The sequence below is a fragment of the Octopus sinensis genome, linkage group LG11 (assembly GCF_006345805.1).
Source record: "Octopus sinensis linkage group LG11, ASM634580v1, whole genome shotgun sequence".
NCBI classification, from domain to species: domain Eukaryota; kingdom Metazoa; phylum Mollusca; class Cephalopoda; order Octopoda; family Octopodidae; genus Octopus; species Octopus sinensis.
This window is the reverse complement of record NC_043007.1, coordinates 23,524,174-23,549,480: the sequence shown is the minus strand read 5'-3', so window position 1 is coordinate 23,549,480 and position 25,307 is coordinate 23,524,174. Positions and strand designations below refer to the sequence as shown.

Here is a 25,307-nt window from a genome sequence, read left to right as displayed (position 1 = left end):
TATCCGTAAAAACTTAACTTATGAAAATTAGCACTCCGTCGGTTGCGACGACGAGGGTCCCAGCTGATACGATCAATGGAACAGCTTGCTCGTGAAATTAACGTGCAAGTGACTGAGCTCTCCACTAACACGTGTATCCGTAACGTAGTTCTTGGGGAGATTCAGCGTGACACAGAGTGTGACAAGGGTGGCGCTATGAAATACCGGTACTACTCATTTTTGCCGGCTGAGTGGACTGGAGCAACGTGAAATAAAGTTCTTGCTCAAGGACACAACACATTGCCGGGAATTGAACTCATGACCTTACAATCATGAGTCAAATGCCTCTAACCACTAAGCCACGAGCCTTCACAACGTATGAAAGGAAAGAAGTAATAAGGTGGCGAGCTGGCAGAAACGTTAGCACGCCGGGCGAAATGCGTAGCCGTATTTCGTCTGCCACTACGTTCTGAGTTCGAATTCCGCCGAGGTCGACTTTGCCTTTCATCCTTTCGGGGTCGATAAATTAAGTACCAGTTTCGCACTGGGGTCGATGTAATCGACTTGATCCGTTTGTCTGTCCTTGTTTGTCCCCTCTGTGTTTAGCCCCTTGTGGGTAGTAAAAAATAGAAAGGAAATAAGTAATATCAGCGTTTTGGACAGTTGTTGCTGGTCAAGGGACAGAGAAGGAGAAGAGAAGAAAAGAATAGTTTGGAAACAAAAATATGCATGAATCTATTGAACCAATATAGTGAATAGTGATGGTATGGAAGTAGCTGAGGATAAGTGATTTCTGGCAGAGGAGCGTTTAGTGAGCGGTGGGCTGATGTTTTTTATGGCTTATAGTATTTAGTTTAGTTTTACTTAATTTTGAACTGGATTAAACTATCATCATATAACAATGACTAAAATAAATATTAACACTGCAGAGGTGCACCAACACTATAGCAGAGTTAAGCCTATTGACTATATTTCTTAACTATGTTTTATGTCTAAGAAAAGATACCACATAATATTATTCTATTTTGCTACAATAAACAGATAATACAGTATAGGATTGCTTGATCTATTTTTGCCTCGAAATATAAATATTATCGATAAATATTATGTGTCAGTTTATATATACTGGTTGCTAGAGTCCTCTGTGATTAACCTGAAGCATGGCACATATGGTATAGAAGACTTATTGGTTATTTCTAAATGTTAAATTGCCTAATCCCATATGATACGCCAGCTAAAGCAAAGCTGGCCAGAGCAACCCACAATCATTATCATCTACTTCCTTGTCATAATCATCTTTAATAAAAATAACGGTGAACTGGCAAAATCGTTAGCACACCGGGCGAAACGCTTAGCGGTATTTCGTCCGTCTAAGGCGGCGAGTTGGCAGAATCGTTAACACGCCGGGCGAAATGCTTAGCGTATTTTGTCTGCCGTTACGTTCTAAGTTCAAATTCCGTCGAGGTCGATGAATTAAGGACCAGTTACGCACTGGGGTCGATATAATCGACTTAATCTGTTTGTCCCTTCTGTGTTTAGTCACTTGTGGGTAGTAAAGAAATAGGTATTTCGTCCGTCTTTAAGATGGACGAAATACCGTTCTGAGTTCAAAATTCCACAGACGTCAACTTTGCCTTTCATCCTCTCGGGGGTCGATAAAATAAGTACCGGATGAACACTGGGGTTGATACAATCGACTTCACTACTCCTGGGTATGAGTATAAAAACTGCACCCCTCTGCCAAGCCATGTCGAGCCAGTATTGCAGAATAGGCTTATAAAACCAGTATGATCTTAAGCTCAAGTTCACGGCTTTCACATTGGAGTGGGCTGAATACGGACGATCTAATCTCATCCAATCCAATCCAATAACAACAACAACAACAACAACAACAACAACAACAACACAAGAGCAATGATTCTCAAAAGAGTTAAGAAATGATTCGAACCACTGGGTTTCTTGCAATGAGATGTGGAGGCACATGGCCTAGAGGTTAGAGCAGCGGACTCGCAGTCGAGGGATCGTGGGTTCGAATCTCAGACCGGGCGATGTGTGTGTTTACGAGCGAAACACCTAAGCTCCACGCGGCTCCAGCAGAAGGTAATGGCGAACTTCTACTGACATTTTCGCCACAACTTTCTCTCACTCTTTACTCCTGCATCTTGCAGCTAACCTGCGAGGGACCGGCGTCCCGTCCAGGTGGGGAACCTATACGCCAAGGAAACCGGGAAACCGGCCCTTATGAGCCAGGCATGGATGGCTCGAGAAGGAACAAACAAAACAAAAAAACAATGACAGAATCATTTCAAGAAACAACGCGGAGAAAAAAAAAACTTACCTATTCGTATTCTTAACTTTTCGCAGATTTCTGTCGAATCTACTACGTCAATTTCTGAGACCATATCCAGCGCCATGTTACATATTTCAACAGGATGATTCTCTATTCGTACTGGGGCGCCAGATACTAACATATAAGCATCACCGATAGTTTCTACCTGAAATGACACGAAAATGCCCATATATGTTCTAGATACGATACAGTTTGACAAGATCTGACTATTATTGTCTTAGCGTGTGCATGGAATACAATATGTACAATCTCCAGAGGCTGCATGGAAAACAGCTGAAATTCAATTGGAGTGTCTTCTTTGACTTCCTGGACTCATGGGAACAAGAGAACAGACAAGAGTGAGGTAAATGTAGTTAATATACAATTCCAGTCGACAAAGGTGTACATCATGTATGTGCATATATTGTCTATGTATACACACAAACTGTGTGGATAAAACGTGTGTAAAATGAGGCTCTATATAATGTAATTAAATAGGCGTATATATTTATGTATATTTAATGTAAATGAATAAAACACATGTGCATATAACGTAAGTATATTATTCCTTTCGTTCGTCAGTTTCAGGAGGACCATGCCTGGGTAACTAGTTAAGGTTAAATTAGTGATGATAACGTTTAAACTGTTGTAGGATCTTGGGTAGAAGTGAAAATCAGATTTTAGAGAGTTGACACAATTATGTGGAAAAAGATGAATTGAAGAATGTGTTTAAAACAGACTGAATTGTGACACAAGATTTAATGTCAGAGATTGTAACTGAAAAAATGAGTCTATCGAATAAATTCGAGTAGGTTTGGTATACTTTTGACGTATTTCAAGAAGGGGAGGCTGTATACCGTTGAATAAATATTATTGTTAATTTATGAAGATTCACATTTCATGAGTCATCCAAGACTGTCTTGGAGTGAGATGTAGAAGGGAAGTGTTTCCTGAAGAAATTATCCTTTATCTTTTACTTGTTTCAGTCATTGGACTGCGACCATGCGGAGGCAGGTTTTAGTCGAACTGATCGACTCCAGTACTTATCTTGTTTTAAAGTGTGCTACTTATTCTATCGGTTTCTTTTGCCGAACCGCCAAGTTGCAAGGGTGTAAACAAATCAACAGCTGTTGTCACGTGATGTAGGATCTCTCTCTCTCTCTCTCTCTCTCACACACACACACCCACACCCACAGAGGCACATATACAACCGGCTTCCACACTGGTCGGCCCTGAGCAATAATAGAAGATACTTGCCTAAGGCGTCGCGCTGTGGTACCGAACCCGAAAACACGTGGTTGAAAAGCAAGCTCGTTAACCACACAGCCATAGGTATTTGTACGTATTTCAATAGAGTTTCTACAAGCTTACATTTTAGATGATACAGAATGCAGATAATTGAACACGCTTATCTTTTCTGCGACTATTCTATACAATTTATACTGTGTGTTTGTCGATAGATTATATGTTTATATGGAAACACAAAGCTTACAAGTAGAATCATGGTTATAAACAAAAACGCCTCAATATTGCAATCATCCGAAGCCTATGCATGCATATCGCAAAGTAAGATTTATGACAGTTAAAATTATATCGGGTAGAATACTGAAATCATCTCGAGTAGATATCACAATGCAAGCAAAAGCATTCATTTTATCAACATCAATGATAATTCCTTCGTAAATCATGTACCAAAAAGAGTCTCTGCAAGGTCGTTGGACATATTAGAAGGCGGCGAGCTGGCAGAAACGTTAGCACACCGGGCGAAATGCTTAGCGGTCTTTCGTCTGTCGTTACGTTCTGAGTTCAAATACCGGCGAGGTCGACTTTGCTTTTCCTCCTTTCGGGGTCGATAAATTAAGTACCAGTTGCGCACTGGGGTCGATGTAATCGACTTAATCCCTTTGTCTGTCCCCTCTGTGTTTAGCCCCTTGAGGGCAATAAGGAAATAAGAAATAGCAGCCAAGGCGCCCACAAGCCACATTCTATCGTTTCCTGGAAGGAACACATTGGATAATGTTATTCAGTGCACAATGATTCCGATAAAAAGGCGGTATGGTCGTAGCTGGAACGGCGTTTGGTCATAGTTTTGTCTACTCTTTCGTGATTGAGCTGGACTAAACAACGACAACAACAAACATCCTCCTCCCCCTCTCCTCCTCCTCATCATCAACAACAAGAACAACAACAACGGCATCAGCATCATCATCATCATCATCATCCAGTTCAGATATTATCTTGCCGATATTGATGTTATACGAGCCACGTGAGTTGAACTATACAGTGTAGGACAACGGTTTAAAAACCAGCTAAATTCCTCTGTGAATGATCATAATTTTACCATTTCCATAAACACAAACATGTCAAAGGAAAATATACAAAATTTATGTTCTGGTGTGATTATGTATGTACGTATACACACACACACACACGCACGCACACACACAACACCACACACACACACACATATATATATATACATAATTATATACATACATACATATATATACATATATATATATAATATATAATATATATATATACGTGCATAATATGTATATATACATACATATATATACATATATATATATACATACATATACATACATATATAGATACATATAAAACATACATATATACATAATATATACATATACATAATACATATATATATACATATATAATATTCATACATATATACACACACATATATATACATACATATATATACATACATATATATACATACATATATATACATATATATATATACACATATACACAACACACACACACACACACACACATATATATATATATACATATATATATTATGTAAGTACACAAACCTGATAAAATCTTTAATAATGTATATCGATATGTGTTGAGATATGCAGACAATAGGATAATTTATAGCTTACTGGTATCATTAATAATCGGAAGTAATGTTTTATATCTTGCATCCATCAGAATCGCGTCCACTGCATCCCCACCACGCACACACACACCAACTGACGCTTATAAACATTATAAGCATCATTGTGTGTTTTATTTATAATACAAATTTCGTTGAAACCAAATTTTTGATAAATCCGTAGTAACATTTTATATCTTGAATCCATCAAATTCGCGTCCATATCACACACACACACACACACACATGCATATATTTGTATATATACGTATATTTGTCTGTCTGTCTGTCTATCTATACATTTTCTATCTTTTATTTGTTTCGGTTGTCGGACAGCGGCCATGTTGGGACACTGCCTTGAAGGGTTTAGTCGAGCAAATCGGTCCAAGTACTTATTCTATCCGTCTCTTTTGCCTGACCGCTAAGTTGCGGTCACGTAAACAAACCAACACCAGTTGTCAAGCAGCAGTGGACACACACACACACACACACACACACAGGGCTTCCTTCAGTGGTTCAACAGGGAACCATGTTGAGAAGCAAACTAGATACAATTCAGCCTCACCTACGCCTGCATATATATATGGTTCGACGACGAGGGTTCCAGTTGATCCGATCAACGGAACAGCCTGCTCATGAAATTAACGTGCAAGTGGCTGAGCACTCCGCAGACACGTGAACTCTTAACGTAGTTCTCGGAGAGATTCAGTGCGACAAAGTGTGGTAAGGCTAGCCCTTTGAAATACAAGTACAACTCATTTTTGCTAGCTGAGTGGACTGGACCAACGTGAAATAAAATGTCTTGCTCAAGGACACAACGTGTCGCCGGGAATTGAACTCATAACCTTACGTTCATGAGCCGAATGCCCTAACCACTAAGCCACGCATCTTCACACATGCTATATATATATATATATATATATATAAAGGGAATGAATAAAATGGCTGACAAAATAATTTAAGTAATTTAAGTAATTTAATTAGGTGAAAGTTCTTTTTTACCGGTTGCGCATTTGTTATCTTATCAAAAGATTAGAGTTCCTTTATGATAGATTTTTTCCTCTTATATATATATATTAAGTGTAGGAAATGGTCGTAACTTCAAACCGTGCTTTTTCTGTTGTGATTTTGCTACCCCCAGGATCGGGTTATCAATTTCAATTATCCGTAATAAGATAATTCATTTTCTACTATCAAATAAGATATAATATATATATATTGATATATATATATATATATATATATATATATCTATATATATATATATATATATATAACTTAACCCATGAATATTTGTTACATAATATTTCATTGGGTGGTTAAAATTTAGAATTAATTAACCTCACTCAAGCTGACTGAGATTTGTGTGTATATGTTCTGGAAAACAGATATATACAGATGTGTATATAGATCACCAGTAGCTGTTGCTAACGGAGATTTCCATCAGATGTCGACTGACATCCTTTCCGTTTTCTTTTCCGCCGCTGTCTCATGAGATCTTATATATATATATATATATATATATATATATATATTATATGTATGTAATATATATATTATATTTATTATATAATATATATATATATATAGAGAGAGAGAGAGAGGGATGGATCGAGGGAGGAAAGTGAGAAGAGAGAGACACAGGGCAGAGAGTGTATATGTGAGTGCGTATGTGATAATAATGCTTTCAAATTTTGGCACAAGGCCAGCAATTTCAGCGAAGTATGTCAGTCGATTATATGAACCCCTGTGTTCAACTGATACTTATATTATCGACCCGGAAAGGACGAAAGCCAAAGCTGACCTCGGCAGAATTTGAACTCAGAACACAAGACGGACGAAATGCCTCTCAGCATTTTATCCAGCGTGCTAACTATTCAGCCAACTTGCTGCCATCAAGTGTGACAATATTGATGTATACTCTGAGTCATTTGTTATTTCCCCTGTGGTTGGAATTGGGCGGATATTTGGACCTTACTGCATTTTGCTGGACCCCTATGTATTGGTATAGTCTAGCGGTCGATTAAATCGACTCTAATTCTTGACCGATGTGAAAGTTATATCTGACTACATAGATTAAGAGTCTCCCTGTTTTTTTTTAAAAGCTTACTTCTAGAAATAATATTAGGGTTGATCCAAGGTAAGCGTGCTAGCAGAATCGTTAGCACGCCGGGCAAAATGTTTAGCAGCCTTACGTTCGTCTTTAAGATCTGAGTTCAAATTCCACCGAGGTCGACTTTGCCTTGCAACATTTGTGGTTTAATAAAAAAAGTACCAGTTTGCATCGACTGGTGTCGATGCAATCAACTTACTCCCTCCCCCAATTTGCTGGCCTTGTGCCAAAATTTGAAACTATATTTAGTGTTGATCCGTTATTGTGGTTATTTCACAAATTGGATTTTCAAGAATTTTGATCTGAAACCCATTGAAAGACCACAAAGATAATGTGACCTGATTATATGACACAGTAACGTGCATAACTATTCGTTTGTTGACCAGGACGTAAGAAATACAAAGGTGACTTTGGTGGGATTTGAACTTAGAACGTAAAAGGTTGTAACACATATCACAAAACATTTTGTCTGACGCCCTAACGATTCTGCCAATACTTTAAGGCCTTGAGATGTTCTGTAATATCAGCCCTTCCACCGATTCTATGGAATATATTCTTGCAACACACACACACACACATACACACACACCACACACACACATCTATGTATGCATGTGTGTGTGTAATATAGTATAGTGTATAATATAGTGTTTAATATAGTGTATAATATGTACGCATATGTTTATCTCTCTCTCTCTTTCTCTCCCTTTCTTTCTATCTAATATGACTGAACTTGTGTGTAAAGAAATGTTTATTTAAGCTGCATATTAATAAATTAGTAAATAAAGTAGATTGCTTGACCTTTAACGATCAGACGTATTTATTAACAATTAACAATCCCACTGACCTTTAATTGAGGGTGAGTTATGTAAACCGAGTTAATTGAAATGAGACATATACGTAAGGACCCTTCTCAGAAACATAAGATCAGTTGGAAAATAAGGCTCGTAACATGAGGACTATTGAGGTTTATTAATTGGTAGTTGTTATATAACAAAAACCAATTAACAAAAAACAAAAACAACAAAAGCAAAAAACTAAAGAGTCAATAGATCTGGGTTACTCGAGGTTATCGAACCACGCATCTCTTGTTTACCAGTTTATATCAAATATCATGCTAGTGCATATTGATTAGCAAACTGCTGATTATTCATTCCATTGCTGATCATACTTTTCTTCCATATGTATTCTTTGAGGCAACATCGAGCTGAATACGTTCCAGTTGGATTATCATTGGTCAAGAGCAGTCTTTAGAATGTTGGTCCTTGCCCTACAAGTCATGGAGGAGTGTCTATAGTCTTGGCAGAAATAATGATGATGTAGTCAGGCTAGTGTACTGTTACCATTTTATATTAAGCTGGGTTAATGTGAAAGCAGTTTTAAGGGAAGCGGGTTAGTCGATTACATCGACCCGTGTTCAACCAGTACTTATTTTATCGAGTAAAATAAGTACTAGTCATAGTTAGAGTAAAAGTATAACGTTTCGGATATATTCCTTCGTCAATTATTAGAAGAAAGTCCAAGAGAAACAAGGAAGAAAGTAAGGGAGATAAAAAAGAGGAGAGAACCAGGAAAAAACGAATGAGGTTTAGGTTCACAATTTCGAGTGAATGTGTGCGTGCGTGTGCGTATGTATTCTAGTCATATTTAAAAAGAGACTGGTCCTTTTAGGAAACAAAAATATTGCTTTACTTGTAATTTAATTCGACGCGTCTACTTCAGAACAGTTCTCTGTATTTTTGACAACTGCTCTTGACGTTATCTCCAGTTTTGGAACGCGTAGTAAAAGGCCTTTTCAAAAGTGTTGTGCATTTCCCATTACAAATTTTTCTGGATCTCTTCTACCGTCTGAAATCGGTGGCCTTTTAGGGTAGACATCAATTCTGAAAATTGAAATCTGCGGTGGACAAATCCCAGAGAGTAGGACTATTGAGAAACGAGAGTAATTTTGCGATTTTCTAAAAAATCATGGATTGTTGCGTTCTTCCCAATTTGAAAAAGCCAGTACCACTTTCGACATTGCGTATGGCTCAAAAACAATCCTCCACATATGCTTGTTGCAACCCCTTCTCTTCCAAAATCTTTCATGTTCAGCTTTAGAGAAATCCCCAAGTGCACTAAACAAACGTTCACTCTAACTCATGTACACCGATGTCCGAGGTGCAGTGATCTAGTTGTTAAGTGACTAAAAGTTAAGATCGTCCGTTCACAGAACTGCTGCCGCGAACATGCTACAACGGTTATCTTCGGAAGTTGAAATATGTCACAAACATATTTTAAGTAACCTAAAGTTCGCTTATATATACAGTAATATACAGTAATCCCTTGCCATATCGTGGTTCACCTATCGCGGTACACCTATCGCGGTTCACTATCGCGGTACACATATCGCGGTTCACTTATCGCGGTTTATTATTTAAGCTTACGTCGTTTCCTCCGTGGTGTTGTTTTGCATTTATAATAAAATAAATATATACAAATTATAAAAATAGTTAAAAAATATACAATACACTACAGGTTCTACTTCGCGGACTTTCACCTATCGCGTGGGGTTTTGGAACGTAACATCCACGATACTCGAAGGACTACTGCATATATATATATAAATGACATTTTATTTAAAAGGAAGATATATGCGTACGTATGCATAAAAATATGTATGTATGTGTGTGTGTATATGTATGGGCATGTAGTTAAGATAAATTTAATGTGGTCATATTACAGCCAGCAACGCCTACGCGGTGGAAAGTAAACATTTAACTTGCGTGCACACATACCCACAAACGCACTCATATGTCCACAAACAGGTATATGCATATACACATACGGACAGACTCATATATATATATATATATATATATACACTTATGGACATATATATATATATATATATATATATAATATATATATATATATATATACATATGGACATATATATATATACACACACACATATGGACATATATATATATACACACACATATGGACACACATATATATGTATATATTCACATACTTGCGCACATAAATTAATTTTATTACGTATATATAACACGCGCTCATACAGACGTACAGACGCACAGTCATACAAACTGATTCAAGTGTTTGTTGTACAAAAACCACTAATTGTAATTCACGTATTATATGGAGGAAAGAAGACTACTAAAAGCTAAATGTCAACAAAACGTATCAATTTACGCTCTTAGCTCTCTTCTCAACTTCCGAACTTTGTTTATTATTGTAATGGGATATTAAAATTGATTAAACTACTGTTATCTTCCCTGAAAGCTTTTGACATGGAAGATTTTGTACTAAATTGAGCAAGAAGGACATATAATATCAATTTCCTTCTTATTTAATCTCTTTGCCCGTTGTTTTCTAATTCTGGGTTGTTTTCATATTTGTCTACGAATTTTTTTGTTTTTTGTTTTCGTCCGTTTGCTATTCATTTTATCACATAACTGTATTCTTTTATTCTTTTACTTGTTTCAGTCATATGACTGCGGCCATGCTGGAGCACCACCTTAATGGGTTGTAGTCGAAGAAATCGAGCCCAGAACTTCTTGATTGTAAGCATAGTACTTATTCTATCGGTGTCTTTTGCCGAACCGCTAAGTGACGGGGGACATAAATACACCAGCATCGGTTGGCAAGGCTTTGGTCGGCTTGAGGCTATAGTAGAAGAGACTTGCTCAAGGAACTGGGCTTGGAACCATGTGGTCGGGAAGCAAGCTTCTTACCACACAGCCACGCCTATATACATACATACATACATACATACATACATACACACACACATATATATAACAATATATAAGAATACATACATACATATATTATATAACAATATATAAGCATACATACACACACACTTACATGCATACATACATAATACATACATACACACACTTACATACATACATACATGCACACACACACATTTACATACATACATACATACAAACATACATACATACACACATTCATACATACATACATACATACATACATACTTACATACATACATACATACATAATCTAAATATAATTATTGAATATTAACATTTCTGAATTTAGGCACAACGCCAGCGATTTTGAGGGGAAGGAATTAGTAAATATAAACAATCCCAGTATCTGACCGGTACTTTATTTTATCTACCATCCGAAACACTGAAAGGCAAAAATTGGTCTTGGCGGAATTTGAACTCAGAATATAAAGAGCAGGAAGAAATGCTGAAAGCAATTTTACGTTGGTTCATCTAAAGTTTTCTCACAAGAGATAAAACTATTTTATTTCTCTCACAGACAAATGTCACATAGAATTAATTTGCTCGAAGTTTAATTATCAGAGGCATTAATTGATACATGATTAGTCCTACTGTGTAACGAAAGATAGATAAATTAAAACCCAGATATTATCTTTGTCTAAATTTTCTTCTGTCATCCGCTCAGCATCCAAGTCTCTCCCAAACAATATGTAAGCGCTTACATATTGAAGGCGGCGAGCTGGCAGAATCGTTAGCGCGCCGGGCGAAATGCTTAGAGGTATTTCGTCTGCCGTTACGTTCTGAGTCCAAATTCTGCCGAGGTCGACTTTGCCTTTCATCCTTTCGGGGTCGATTAAATAAGTACCAGTTACGCTCTGGGGTCAATATAATCGACTTAATCCGCTTGTCTGTCCTTGTTTGTCCTCTCTGTGTTTAGCCCCTTGTGGGTAGTAAAGAAATAGGTATTTCCTCTGCCGTTACGTTCTGAGTTCAAATTTCGCCGAGGTCGACTTTGCCTTTTATCCTTTCGGTGTCGATTAAATAAATACCAGTTACGCACTGGGGTCGATATAATCGACTTAATCCGCTTGTCTGTCCTTGTTTGTCCTCTCTGTGTTTAGCCCCTTGTGGGTAGTAAAGAAATAGGTATTTCGTCCGTCTTTACGTTTTGAGTTCAGTTTTAGCCGAGGTCAATTTTGCCTTTCATCCTTTCGGGGTCGATAAAATAAGTACCAGTTGAGCACTGGGGTCGACGTAATCTACATAACTACTCCTGGGAAACAGTATAAAAAAAACAAAAAAAAAACACTGGTTCTGCTAAGCCATGTTGAGCCCGTGTGGCAGAGTAGGATCGTCAGACCAATATGATCTCAAGTCAGTCTCCGGTGGAGAGAACATTCTGAGACCCTTGTCATGCGGTGGAATGAACATGAACAATCCAATCCAATATTAAATATTGAACTAATTAGCAATGATGGAGTTTTAAACAAACTTGATATCGCTAAACCACGTGTTAATATTTAAAATTTTGTTTTGCTACGATAAAAAGGCAGTGTCAACGATCCTTTAAAGAGCCTCCGACCGGAGGAGGAAAAGTATCCTCAAACCGGACACCTGCTGATGCATGCAACAGAGTGGACTCCGCAAAAGGCAACCAAAGTGCTTGGTGGTGACATTAAATCGGGCGATAGATTAATTCTACCACCAAGTAGACCATATCACGATTCGAACTCAGAACGCCTCCCCTACCAAAAAACAAACAAACAAACAAACAAAATCCTTCCAGAACAAATACTGAAAGAACATCCGATCTGACGTTCTTACAGAGACAGATTCAGTAGTAAAACATATTCGGTCGTAGGAGCACCAGTAGGAGACTCCTCTTCATGTAGTGTGGCTGAGATAACTGGGATAAGCCACACCCATATTAGAAATTGAACTTATATCGTTGTTTACAATGATAAACGGCGCCTTATATTAATACTTTACCTATTTACAGGAAAATGAAGAAAAATGTGAATGTTGTGCTAAGGGAGCGAGCGAGTAACGACAAGTAAATCAATCACACAACGCGAAGAAATTTCAACTGAAAATATATGTATTTATATTAAATAAAGTCTATGTTACCTTATATACTTGGTGTTTCTCGCTGATGTTGTCGAATATTGTGTACATGGAGTTCAGCAATCCAACGACTTCCATGGGGGTAATCATACTGCAGATACTTGTAAAGCCGACAACATCACTAAATAGGATTGTTACACTATCGAACATCTGAAATTACAGAGATAAATAAGTATAAATAGGTATTTCGTTTGGTTTGCAAGATTCCTTATGTGAATTCGTGTGTTGAAGCATATGCTGTTGTGTCTGGGGAGAGTCATTTTCTTTTTGTGCCTTATAGAGAGGCAGATAAATTGGCAGATAGATAGGTAGATAGGAAGACAGAGGAAGATGAACAGATATACACGGATGAAGTGCTAGATCAATTCACACACATTTGTGTATTATATATATATATATATATCATGCACAAATTCATACACATATATATGTTTATATATATATATATATATATATATATATATATATATATATATATATATATATATATATATTATATACTTTCGAAACGCGGAGTAGATGAAACTAGGATAACTGAAGAAGGGGAATATTCTTTATGTTGTATGTCTCGTTTCTCTGTATTTTTCGTTGTTTGAAAAAAAGTGTTTTTTCGAATATCAAAAGTTTTGATATTCAACGAGCTTGTCCAAATACATTTGGTTTTTAAAGGAACCAGATTCAGCTTCTTTTCGGGTACGTAGACTGGGCAATTTTTGAAATAAGGAAATCTTTTACAGGCACAACTCTCCATATAAATAGATGTTGGTTATGTTTGAGATGATCTGCCCAGCTGATCCACAATCCCTATCCTATGAAAATGTTAATGTGTTGGAATTTGAACTTTTAACTATCGCATAACGTGATTTACTATGCTTTGCTACCTTTTCGATGTTTGTCAATAGCTGTTATTAATTATGATCAAACATTAATTACGATCTTCTATATCTTTAGAATATTCAAGTTAAAAAAAAACTTTTGGCAACATATATCACACATATTTCAGTATTTGATCGAAGTCTAGACTATTATAATTTTTCTGTGTGCTTAGTATTTTCCGCCGTTTTTACTTTACGTAAAAGTCTGTGCCTGTTCACTTTACCCAAAATGTGATCCGAATGTGTCGATGTGTTTGTTAAAATTCAGAAGCATCATTAATTCCCAATATGTCCAAAAGCTATATTACCCCTAGCTATCTGCGTGTCTGTTCAACTCTTTCAATTTCTCGCAAACTACTCCGCGTTTTTTTCCTTTTAAAGTATAAAATCCAGTACTTCATATTGACTCTGTTATTGTTTTTAACCTTTTAGCTAGTGTCTGCCGGATACACTAATAAATGTTCGAATCATAAAGTAATTTTTTTGAACACTTTCTTAAAATTATGATATTTGAAAAATGAAATTTGCTCTAGCGGTCATCTTTTGTCCAATGAAAAATAAATGCTTGTTTTTCTATGAATATTTCCAGCAGCCATTAACGTTTTATATTGTTCCAACAACTTTATCTTCATCTGAAAATTGGTAACGTAAAACTCGGAAAACGACTTAAGTTTTTCAACTTGAATAAAATTTTCTAAAATACACCCTACCAGTTGTATTGAGTACTCTTTTCTCTATCTCATTTTTCACTTAAATGCTTTCATAAGATAATAATAATAACACAATAACATCAATGACAATAATCCAGTACAATTCTGTAATCTAGATTTCAGCATATATATGTGTACACACATAAACTAACAAACTAAATATAATATCTAGAATTGGGTGTTAAATCTTTCTCACCTCGCATGTATCTAACGAGTCTTCGCCATCCCTCAAGCGATCTGCCACGCTTTTGGGAATCATCTGATAAAGTAAGGTATCGGTTCGTTTCATTTCTTTGTCCAATCTCTGCATGCTTTTCTCCAGAATAGCGCTCTTTAGTTTCTCCTGAAAAACAAAAAAAAACATCATCATCATCACCATCACCATCACCATCACCATCATCATCATCGTCATCGTCCTCGTCCTCGTCATCGTCATCATCGTCGTCATCACCATCACCATCACCATCACCATCGTCATCATCATCATCATCATCATCGTCAAAAACAACTGCTGCAACATACATCACTCACAATGACCTCCCTAATATTTTATGGTCAGTAAGTGCAAAATTTTATGATGTGCGTATGCAAGAATATTACGACCTAAAATATAACAGATTCTATAGGCATTTATCAATCTAAACAATATTTGGTTTATAAATTTACATATTTGGTTTTCATGGGGAAAATATAGCGCAGTTAATTTATCTTCCGGTTCTCAGTTTATTGCCAGGGACCCATGATCTTTACACTTGTTTCAAGCAACTGCATTTGAAAGTGTAGTAAAACAGCAATTGTCGCGCTCCAACTGTGCCCACTCCGGTGGTCATTAATGTCGGGGTCATCAAGATAATGCACAGAGGTATAAGCCAGCAGCCCGATTCAAATAGCGACCAAATTATCTCAAATCACATCTCACCGTCTTAAATAAGGAAGGGAGATGTTAGATGTTATAGCACTACGAAACCCTAAAAAGACAGGATGGTCACTGCAGGAATACCTTTGAACATAGGTCTTACTCGATTAAGGTTGATCGAGGGATTGTCTTAGCAACAACATGAAGCACACACAGACTGTATAGTGGGAATGATACAGACTGTCATATTGCATCCTATACGATTCCTCATTGCATATCAGAGAGTTGAAGCATAGTCTTCTGCTAGTTAGAGATATGGGGCATCTGGGACAACAGATCTCTTGTTCACTTCAGTCGTTCGACCATCAACCTGCACACTATGTATAAAGATTTTAATCAGAGATCTATTCTTTTTTGGTTAAGTCTAAGTCCATTAGCTACTGGAGATAAGGTCGTGCTGATGACGGCTATTGAGACACGACTGTCCTCTTATTTCTAGATAATTACTCTATTGCTTTAACAATATGACATTTCTGGAGAATTCTCTATTCTTAAAATTATCTCCCCTTCTTATGTAGAACTCGTCTTAATTGCCATATAGTAATTATGACACATGTGGAGGCACATGGCCTAGTGGTTAGAGTAGCGGACTCGCGGTCGAGAGATCGCGGATTCGAATCTCAGACCGAGCGATGTGTGTGTTTACGAGCGAAATACCTAAGCTCCACGCGGCTCCGGCAGAAGGTAATGGCGAACTTCTGCTGACTCTTTTGCCACAACTTTCTTTCACTCTTTCCTCCTGCATCTTGCAGCTCACCTGCGACCGACCGGCGTCCCGTCCAGGTGGGGAACCTACACGCCAAGGAAACCGGGAAACTGGCCCTTATGAGCCAGGCGTGGCTCGAGACGGAATAAACAACAACAACAATTATGGCATATGCTTCAGAGGCAGAGATAATTCTATTAAATCAAGAGCTTAAGTTGTATAGTATTTAACATACCTGTATTTGTCTATTTTGCCAAGGATACTTTAAGTCTAAGCAACAACAGCAACAACGAAAGCAACAACAACCACAACAAAATACTCACTGTATATGACACACTATGGTACTACACATGCTCATCTCGGTATCTATATCATAGCATAAAACCATGACAGCGAATAATATCCAGAACATGCCAGACCCTTGAAAACTAAGCAGATAGTGGAGGGTCCAATCATTCCACCAAGTGGTATAACTAATTTAGAATTTCGTCATTAAGAATCCTGTAAGAACTGAAGAATGAAAAAAGAATAAGAATGAGAATAGTCCTTACCTGGTCTAGAGCAAGTTTCAATTCTGCTGACTGCTGATGTCCAGCCAAGACCAAATCTCGGCTACAATCATGCATACTAAGGTCATTAATAAAGAGTCCGGTGGCAAACATATTGTCCAATGATTTCATTCTGTAAAAAAAAATTCAATATATATATATATATATATATATCTTTATATATAAAAGTGAGGTTGTGTGCTGTCTGTCTCCTATGATTTAGATTCCTAACTACTCCCACATTTTGCAGTGCAGTTTAACCAAAACCGGGTATCTTATAGTCGTGATTCATATCGAGCCCTTCTGGGTATTAGCGCGCATCTACGATGAGTCTACGATTAAAAAAAAAAATTACCATCATTTTTTTCCATTTTAATGCGTTTTTTCGCTATTATATAAGGGAACTAACTCTCTAAAAATGTCTACGATGAGTCAACGATTAAAAAAAAAATTACCATAATTTTTTTTCCATTTTTAATGCATTTTTTTGCTATTTTTTGGCTATAACTCTCTAAAAATGCTTATATAGTTATTTCCCTTACAAACCCGAGCAACGCCGGGCGATACTGCTAGTATACATACATACATATATATATATATATATATATATATATATATATATATATATATATATACACATATATAATATACATGCCATCAAAGTGACACTGGCGTATAAATATATAATGACCAGTATACTCACTATGACTACCTGTCTGTCAACGAAATAAGTACTGATTGCGTACTGAGATCGATGTAATCGACTATTCCCTCCCCCAAAATTGTTAGCCTTGAAATCACCATTATTATTATTATTATTATTATTATTATTATTATTATTATCATTATTATTTTTTAGCTAAGGCGGCATGCTGGCAGAAACGTTAGCACGCTGGACGAAATGCTAAGTGGTATTTCGTCCGTCACGACGTTCTGGTTTCAAATTCCGCCGAGGCCGACTTTGCGTTTCATCTTTCCGAGGTCGATAAAGTAAATACCAGTGAAACACTGGGGTCTATGTAATCGACTAGTCCCCTCCCCACAAATTTGTGGCTTTGTGCCTCCAGTAGAAACGATCATCATCATCATCATCATCATTATTATTATTATTATTATTATTATATTATTATTATTATTATTATTATTATTATTATTATTGATATTATTATATATAACTGTGGGCTGGCGGAATCGTTATCGTGCTGGACGGACTGCTTACCGTCATTTCGTCCGTCGCTCCGTTCTGAGTTCAAATTCCGCCGAGGTCGACCTTGCCTTTCATTCTTTCGAGGTCGATAAAATAAGTACCAGTTGAAGTCTGGGGGCGGTGTAATCGACAAGTCCCCTTCCCCAAAATTGCTTCTCTTGCAACAAAGCTTGAAACCATTATTATTTTTATTATCATATCGCAGTTATATTTTAGATATCAGCTCTTCAAATTTCGGCTGTCCAAACCCCGTTCCAGATGTGCCCCAACCAAAACATCTTAACTTACTCGTAATACCAAAGTTCCCGATTAATCACAAATTAGATCAATACTTACACGGGTGTTCCGAGAAACATTAAACAATTCCAGTCTTCCACCAACATCATCTGTCCTTTCAAGTATAAATGGGTACTGCTGAATTCATTATCTTCTTGGCCTTCCTCGTTTTCTAATTTTCAAATAAACAAATAATTAAACAAATAAATATATAAATAAATAAATGAAATTAATCTAAAAGAAGAGAAAAAAAATAATATTAATAATTCTAGATTCTAAATACTGAACCTACCGCAGTTTGAGTTGATACCTCCAACTTACAAACTACTTTTTATTTAAATATTGTTTACCCAGTATCAAGCTATCTTTTATCTTTCACTTGTATCAGTCATTGGACGGCAGTCATGCTGGGGTATCCCCCCGAAGTGTTTCAGTCGCGTAAAACGATTCATATATTTACTGTATTTATCAAGTCAGTTATTTATTTTATCTGTCTCTTTTGCCGAACCGCTAAGTGGATGGAGACGCAAAAACATATCACAAAGACACTCTCACACAAATATGTACACATTATATAATATATATATATATAAGCGTGGAGCTTAGGTGTTTCGCTCATAAACACACATATCGCCCGGTCTGATACCTCAACCGCGAGTCCGCTGCTCTAACCACTAGGCAATGTGCCTCCACTTTCACCCTTTGGGGGTCGATAAATTAATCGACTAGTCCCTTCTCCCCAATTTTAGGCCTTGTGCTTTTAGTAGAAAGGAGTATTAATATTTTGGTATGCGTCCGGTTGATGACAGAAAGGAGAACGAAAGATTGTAATATTACTTGCGTTGTGCTGTTGTAACAGTTTTTGAAGTATCTAAGGTGAAGGAGCTGAGATAAATAACACTTGATGATAAAAATTCCTCAGCAGATAAGAGATGAGCAAGGTGAAACCATACAACAAACTGAACGGAGGTACTTTTAATTCTTTTGCAAATCTGAGACAGCAGAGCATTTTGATGAAAAGGTTGAAATGCAGGAATTTTGATTAGCGTTCATTCCAATGATTCCCGTGCTAACAACATTGTAATAAGATCTAATCTTCACTTAATGTCGGTACCTCAAGCCAACGAAGTATCTTTTCTATGTGGTCGCTCAGTCTGCTAGAAATACTAGTCAAATCTTTCTCACGTCACGTGTAAATATCTTGGAAAGAGTTCTCATTGGATAGGTAGTTTGTTTGTTCCTTCTCGAACCATGCCTGGCTCATCAGGGCCGGTTTCCCGGTTTCCTTGGCGTATAGGTTCCCCACCTGGACGGGACGCCGGTCCGTCGCAGGTGAGCTTCAAGATGCAGGAGGAAAGAGTGAGAGAAAGTTGTTGGCGAAAGAGTCAGCAGAATTTCGCCATTACCTTCTGCCGGAGCCGCGTGGAGCTTAGGTGTTTCGCTCATAAACACACACATCGCCTGGTCTGAAATTCGAACCCGCGATCCTTCGACCGCGAGTCCGCTACTCTGACCACTAGGCCATGTGCCTCCACATTGGATAGGTAGTCCTAGAAACAATGTCTGAATAAAAAACAAGATGGTCAAGGCTGGAACGCCTTTTTTGTTATAGGTTTGCTTGATCAGGACAGAAGTGTAATAAACAATATCGAAACGAACAACTCCTTCCCCGTACAAATTTCGAAATTTTAGTGTGGTAAGACTATCATGTATACACAGACATGATAGTCTTTAGCACAGTTTCCTTCTACCATATTCCATTCTTCACGAGGTACTGACCACCTTGACGCTACAGTAGAAGACTCTTGCCCAAGGTACCGCACAATAATTTCGAACCAGGATCCGCGATGCTGCAGTGCGAACTTCATAACTATACATCGATGCTTATACCTCATTGTAATGTTATATCCCCTTTTGTTTTATTTTGTAATAGGGTTGTATATTGTAAAATGTCACAAATTATTCATCCTACATCTATGACCTTCTTACTGACATTAATCTAAATTTACAATTAATTAACTTGGTATTCAACGACAGATCATAAACAAGTATTAAATCATCAATCGTAAATCTCCCGATGAGATCAAGAACATTGACTTAATTGCACACACAGGTAAAAACAAAAACCCAAAACGTCAGAAAAACGAAGCGAGAGTCAAGTATTGGGGGTCAATTTGATCGACTAATCCTCCTCCCACCAGTTTATGGACTTGTACCTTTGCAGTGGTGTATTGGCACAGTTGATTGAAGGTCAGAAGAAGTGCCGTGTAGTATGTCTTTCGACTCTTTGCGTTCATTAGTTCAAATCCCACCGAGGTAAACTTAGCCTTTCATGTCTTCGGGGAATCAGGATAGAATAAAGTACCCGTCAAAGTACTAGGGTCAAAAATGATGCTCTTGGGCCTAAAACTAATGTTGTTGTTGCTGCGGCTACTACTACTACTACTACTACTACTACTACTACTACTACTACTACTACTACTACTACTACCACACTACCACCACCACCACCACCATCACCACCACCAACACTACTACTACTACTACTACTACTACTACTACTACTACTACTACTACTACTACTACTACTACTCTACTACTGTTCAAGCAAATCATATTTGATTTCAGTTTGTGAATTTTAGAAACATTTATCGTATATTTTCGCGATTAGGGATTTGTTAAATTTTCGTTAAATTTTAACGTATTTTGATGCAGAGGTAACTGTGAAAGTAAAGGATTGGCATTTCATAGTTTCATCCCCTGCGAGTGGTCTAATTCGTTTTAGAAAAACCCCATCTTCTTAGCAACTCATTTAAAATATCAGCAAGAATTTTGATCTGGGAAAGTGAGCTAAATCTAAAGTAATTGAAGCTTGGAAGACATATGTTAAGCTATTCAGAAAGCACAAAGGCCGTCAACCTCATTTAAACATTTATTTGTAATATAGTATCAAAATATTCGCTGCTTGAAACTGCGAACCGTTCACTGACAAGCAATTTTGCTGAGATGTAGCTAATTCTTTTTTTTTCTTTTTTTTTTGTCAGGGAACAGGCCGCAATTTCGAGCGACGAAAATTTCGACATTATATTACAATTAAACGTTTAAGTGAAGTTGACGGTCTTTGCATGTTCCTGAATGGGAAACTTATGTAATTCACGTTACAATCGCTTATTTAAGATGAAAACGAAAAAATCTTCAAAGGGAAAAAGAATGTCATATTGACTTGATGGAGTGTACAAAGCAGAACAAAGAAAAAATGCCAGTAGGGTCGCGGGAAGCATCATACAGACTTCTGATGAGGAACATGACTGAAATATGCAAATACTTTTTGAGGAGATTATTGCAAGACGCTGAACCCGAAAATCGGACATTCTAGTAAATTTTTCAATTTATTTCCAGTCACATGTTGGAACTGAAAATCGGCCATATATAAATAGTGCAACTTGAATCGGCTTGGAAGCTGGGTCCTTTGCTTAACGGTCTCAGATCACAAGATACAGAATGTGGATATCAAAAGCAAAACCAGGATTTCCGAGACGCACGTGCTCTCTATCGGCAACGACGAGTTGTGCACATTTTTTGGGGAGGGGGGTGGTGCACTGATCAAGCGATTTGTCGGTGTTGTTTCGGAAAGTATTGGATTGTGATGAAAGGATAATCTTTCTTGAATCGGATGGTAAATCGGTGGTCTCCGATATGAACAACAGAGAAGGTGGTACCTTTAGGATATCGAGCGTTCATACTCGACCAGGGCAAGACGGTCGGAGTCTAGGAACTTTATTCGAAATGTCTTACTCGTTAGTGCATTTGAGAGACTGGAATGGTATCATAGGTGCAGTCCAGGACTGTACGTATGTGTAGCTCGTAGGAGTGTGGTCTGTAGAATCCTTACAAAAGTCTCAAGCTGTCTAAACTGTTTGACTGGTACCGACTAGATATCCCGAATAAATTACTCTCCTCTTGAACAAACTACATTATGTAATCCACCGATGGGGAAGGTATCTGTCCTTTCACCCGCGTTCGTCACACAACCTCTTTCACTATATCCACATAGTATCAAATTATAATAATGATGATGATAATATTAATAATGATGATAATACAAATATTCTGCTCAATACCAAGATGGGCCACGGTAAATATTCTGCTCAATACCACAAATTTGCTTGTCAGATGCTTGAACTTAACCAGTGGCTGATGACATGTGCATCTCTGATCACGAGTCGGAATAGTGGGGGAGCACCACAGCCATGTGTTGAGAAGAATTCAGTGGGGTTTGAATAATTCACCTTTGGAAACATGGGTGTTTCGTTCATCATCCTTAGACAACCCTTATCCAGGGACCTTTTGAGCGGGATGGGTTACTTGATTAAAAAAATTCTACAGTGTGCCCCCACCTCTGAAAAGTTATGCGCTTTTTATCTTCATATGCAGTGACCATGTCGCGCACATATGATTGTCATCATCATCGTCATCGTCGTCGTCATCATCATCATCATCATCATCATCATCATCATCAACAAAAACAGTAATAATTTCTTTTCTTTGTTACATTAGCAATGGATGAAGGGACAAAATCAATAATGATAATAATTTCTAACTTTGGCACAAGATCACATATCAAGGGAGAATAAACTTGATTAAGTCGACCTCAGATGGCAAATGTATATATGTACAGCATATAAAACTGACAGATATAACCTACTATATACATAAACATATATGCGTACATACACACACAAATATATATATTTTATATATATTATATTATATATATATATATATATATATATATATATATATATATATATATTATATATTTGTATATATATATAATACAGATATATATATATATATATTAATATATAATAATCATAATAAATCTCTGATATGTATGTATATATGTACATATATCTGTACACACACACACACACACACACACACACACACACACATACACACACATATATGTATGGACATATACGTATGTATAAATGCATATATATATATTATTTATATTATTATATTATTGAACACCACGCATCCTCCTCCAAGTAAGTTTTATCTTAATAATTCTGATGCGCACTCTATATGATCTTTTTACTCTTTCCTTTTTCTCTCTTTTTCTCCCGCTTATTATTTTACCTCCTTTTTCTCCCACTATTGTATCCTATTACTCTGTCACATTCTCCCCCTCACTCCTCTCTTGCTCCCACGTGTCCATCAGCCATCTTTCTTTCTCTCCGTTGTAGCTGGAACAATGAAGACGTGTTCTTGTTTGCCTCCTATCCTAGCTTGATTTACGGGTTCGCCATCTCAACTGAGTATAGGCTTAGCAGCCCTTCCCGTTTGTTTTCACTGTCCTGTTTGTGTTACCAATTTTGACCCACTGCAAAATCCCAAATCTTATTTAATTTACTTTGCGGGAGCAACTGTTTTATCGAAAGCGTATATTGTCGTTAAATGCTTGAAATACGAGACTAGAAAAACAGCCAACAACTGATGAAGGGTCGTTCTTTATGTTGCTTGTTTTGTTTTCCACTTGTGTCTTTCGTTGTTCGAAAGAATAATTCATGTTCCATCTACTCGTGCTTCGTACTTTTTTGTTGTATACGTTTCGTGACGTCCTGCGCCCATACATATATATATGTATAGCTGTATGTACATATAGGTATGTATAAATGCATATATATATATATATATATATATATATATATATATATATAATTATATATATATATATTTATACTGTATACATGTAAGTATGTATAAATGCAAGATATATATATATATATAAATTATAAATATATTGTTATGTGTATATGCGCAAGTACTTATGAATTTACTTAACACGTATTATAATGAAATCGCCGCATTCTAATGTATTTCGTGTCATAATGTAATCGTGTACACATCATCCAAAGATATACAGGAACATTACATGTGGATATACAAACATGAATATTAATATTAATTTTTCATCTCACCCGTGTATGTATTAGCCGTTGTGTACACAAATATACTCTGCTGAGAGGGGACCTGAGAAAATATTAATGAACACTTCGCACAATATACATATATATTCTAAAAACACATGGTGATTAATTCTTGTTTGTAGAGCGTAGTAAAATTATACAAAAACACAGGACAAGTTAATATGGATACGTAAATTCTCCATTGTTTAAACAAACGGGCGACAGTGATGGGCAATGCACAATGTAGATAGAGAACTCTATAATGCAATAGCATATTCTGCTAGCCGTGTTATGCGAACCTACTCTAGCCAACTGTTTGGCGCAACTACAGAAATGGGTAAATAACATACCAGCTGCCAGTCTCTTTACACAGTCACGATGTCGTGTTATGTTTTCATTTGACTCAAGTTCAAACACATTGTTGGTGTACATCAGGATCTGGAAGATCAAACAGAAAAAAACGAATGAAGACTGTAGTGTATGTACCTTCGTATGTATGTACGTACGTACATACGTATGTATGTATGTATGTATGTATGTATGTATGTATGTATGTATGTATGTATGTATGTATGTATGATTGTATGTATGCATGCATGTTTGTATATATGCACATATATTTGCATTTATATATATATGTGCACATGTAATGCAAATATCTATCTATCTATCTACCTATCTATCTATCTATCTATCTATCTATCTATCTATCTATCTATCTGTCTGTCTGTCTGTCTGTCTGTCTGTCTGTCTGTCTGTCTGTCTGTCTGTCTGCTGTCTGCTGTCTGTACCTCTATCTTCGCGCGTGCGTGTATATATACAAATGAGTGGACAAACCAAAGACGGGCATTCAACAAATTTATTGGGA

General features: G+C 36.9%; 1 protein-coding gene across 6 annotated transcripts in view; it reads right to left on the bottom strand.

Moving 5' to 3' along the window:
- The window catches only part of LOC115217220 (soluble guanylate cyclase 88E), a 441,284-nt gene that overhangs the window by 46,500 nt on the left and 369,477 nt on the right, over positions 1–25,307 (bottom strand). For all 6 annotated transcript variants that reach the window (XM_036507237.1, XM_036507236.1, XM_036507240.1 and 3 more), the window contains 6 exons: positions 24,790–24,877; positions 18,525–18,636; positions 16,985–17,114; positions 15,008–15,154; positions 13,230–13,376; positions 2,318–2,474 (listed from right to left, as the gene is read on the bottom strand). In XM_036507237.1, coding sequence (XP_036363130.1) covers positions 2,318–2,474; positions 13,230–13,376; positions 15,008–15,154; positions 16,985–17,114; positions 18,525–18,636; positions 24,790–24,877 — 781 coding nt within the window. The remainder of the gene's footprint in view (positions 1–2,317; positions 2,475–13,229; positions 13,377–15,007; positions 15,155–16,984; positions 17,115–18,524; positions 18,637–24,789; positions 24,878–25,307) is intronic.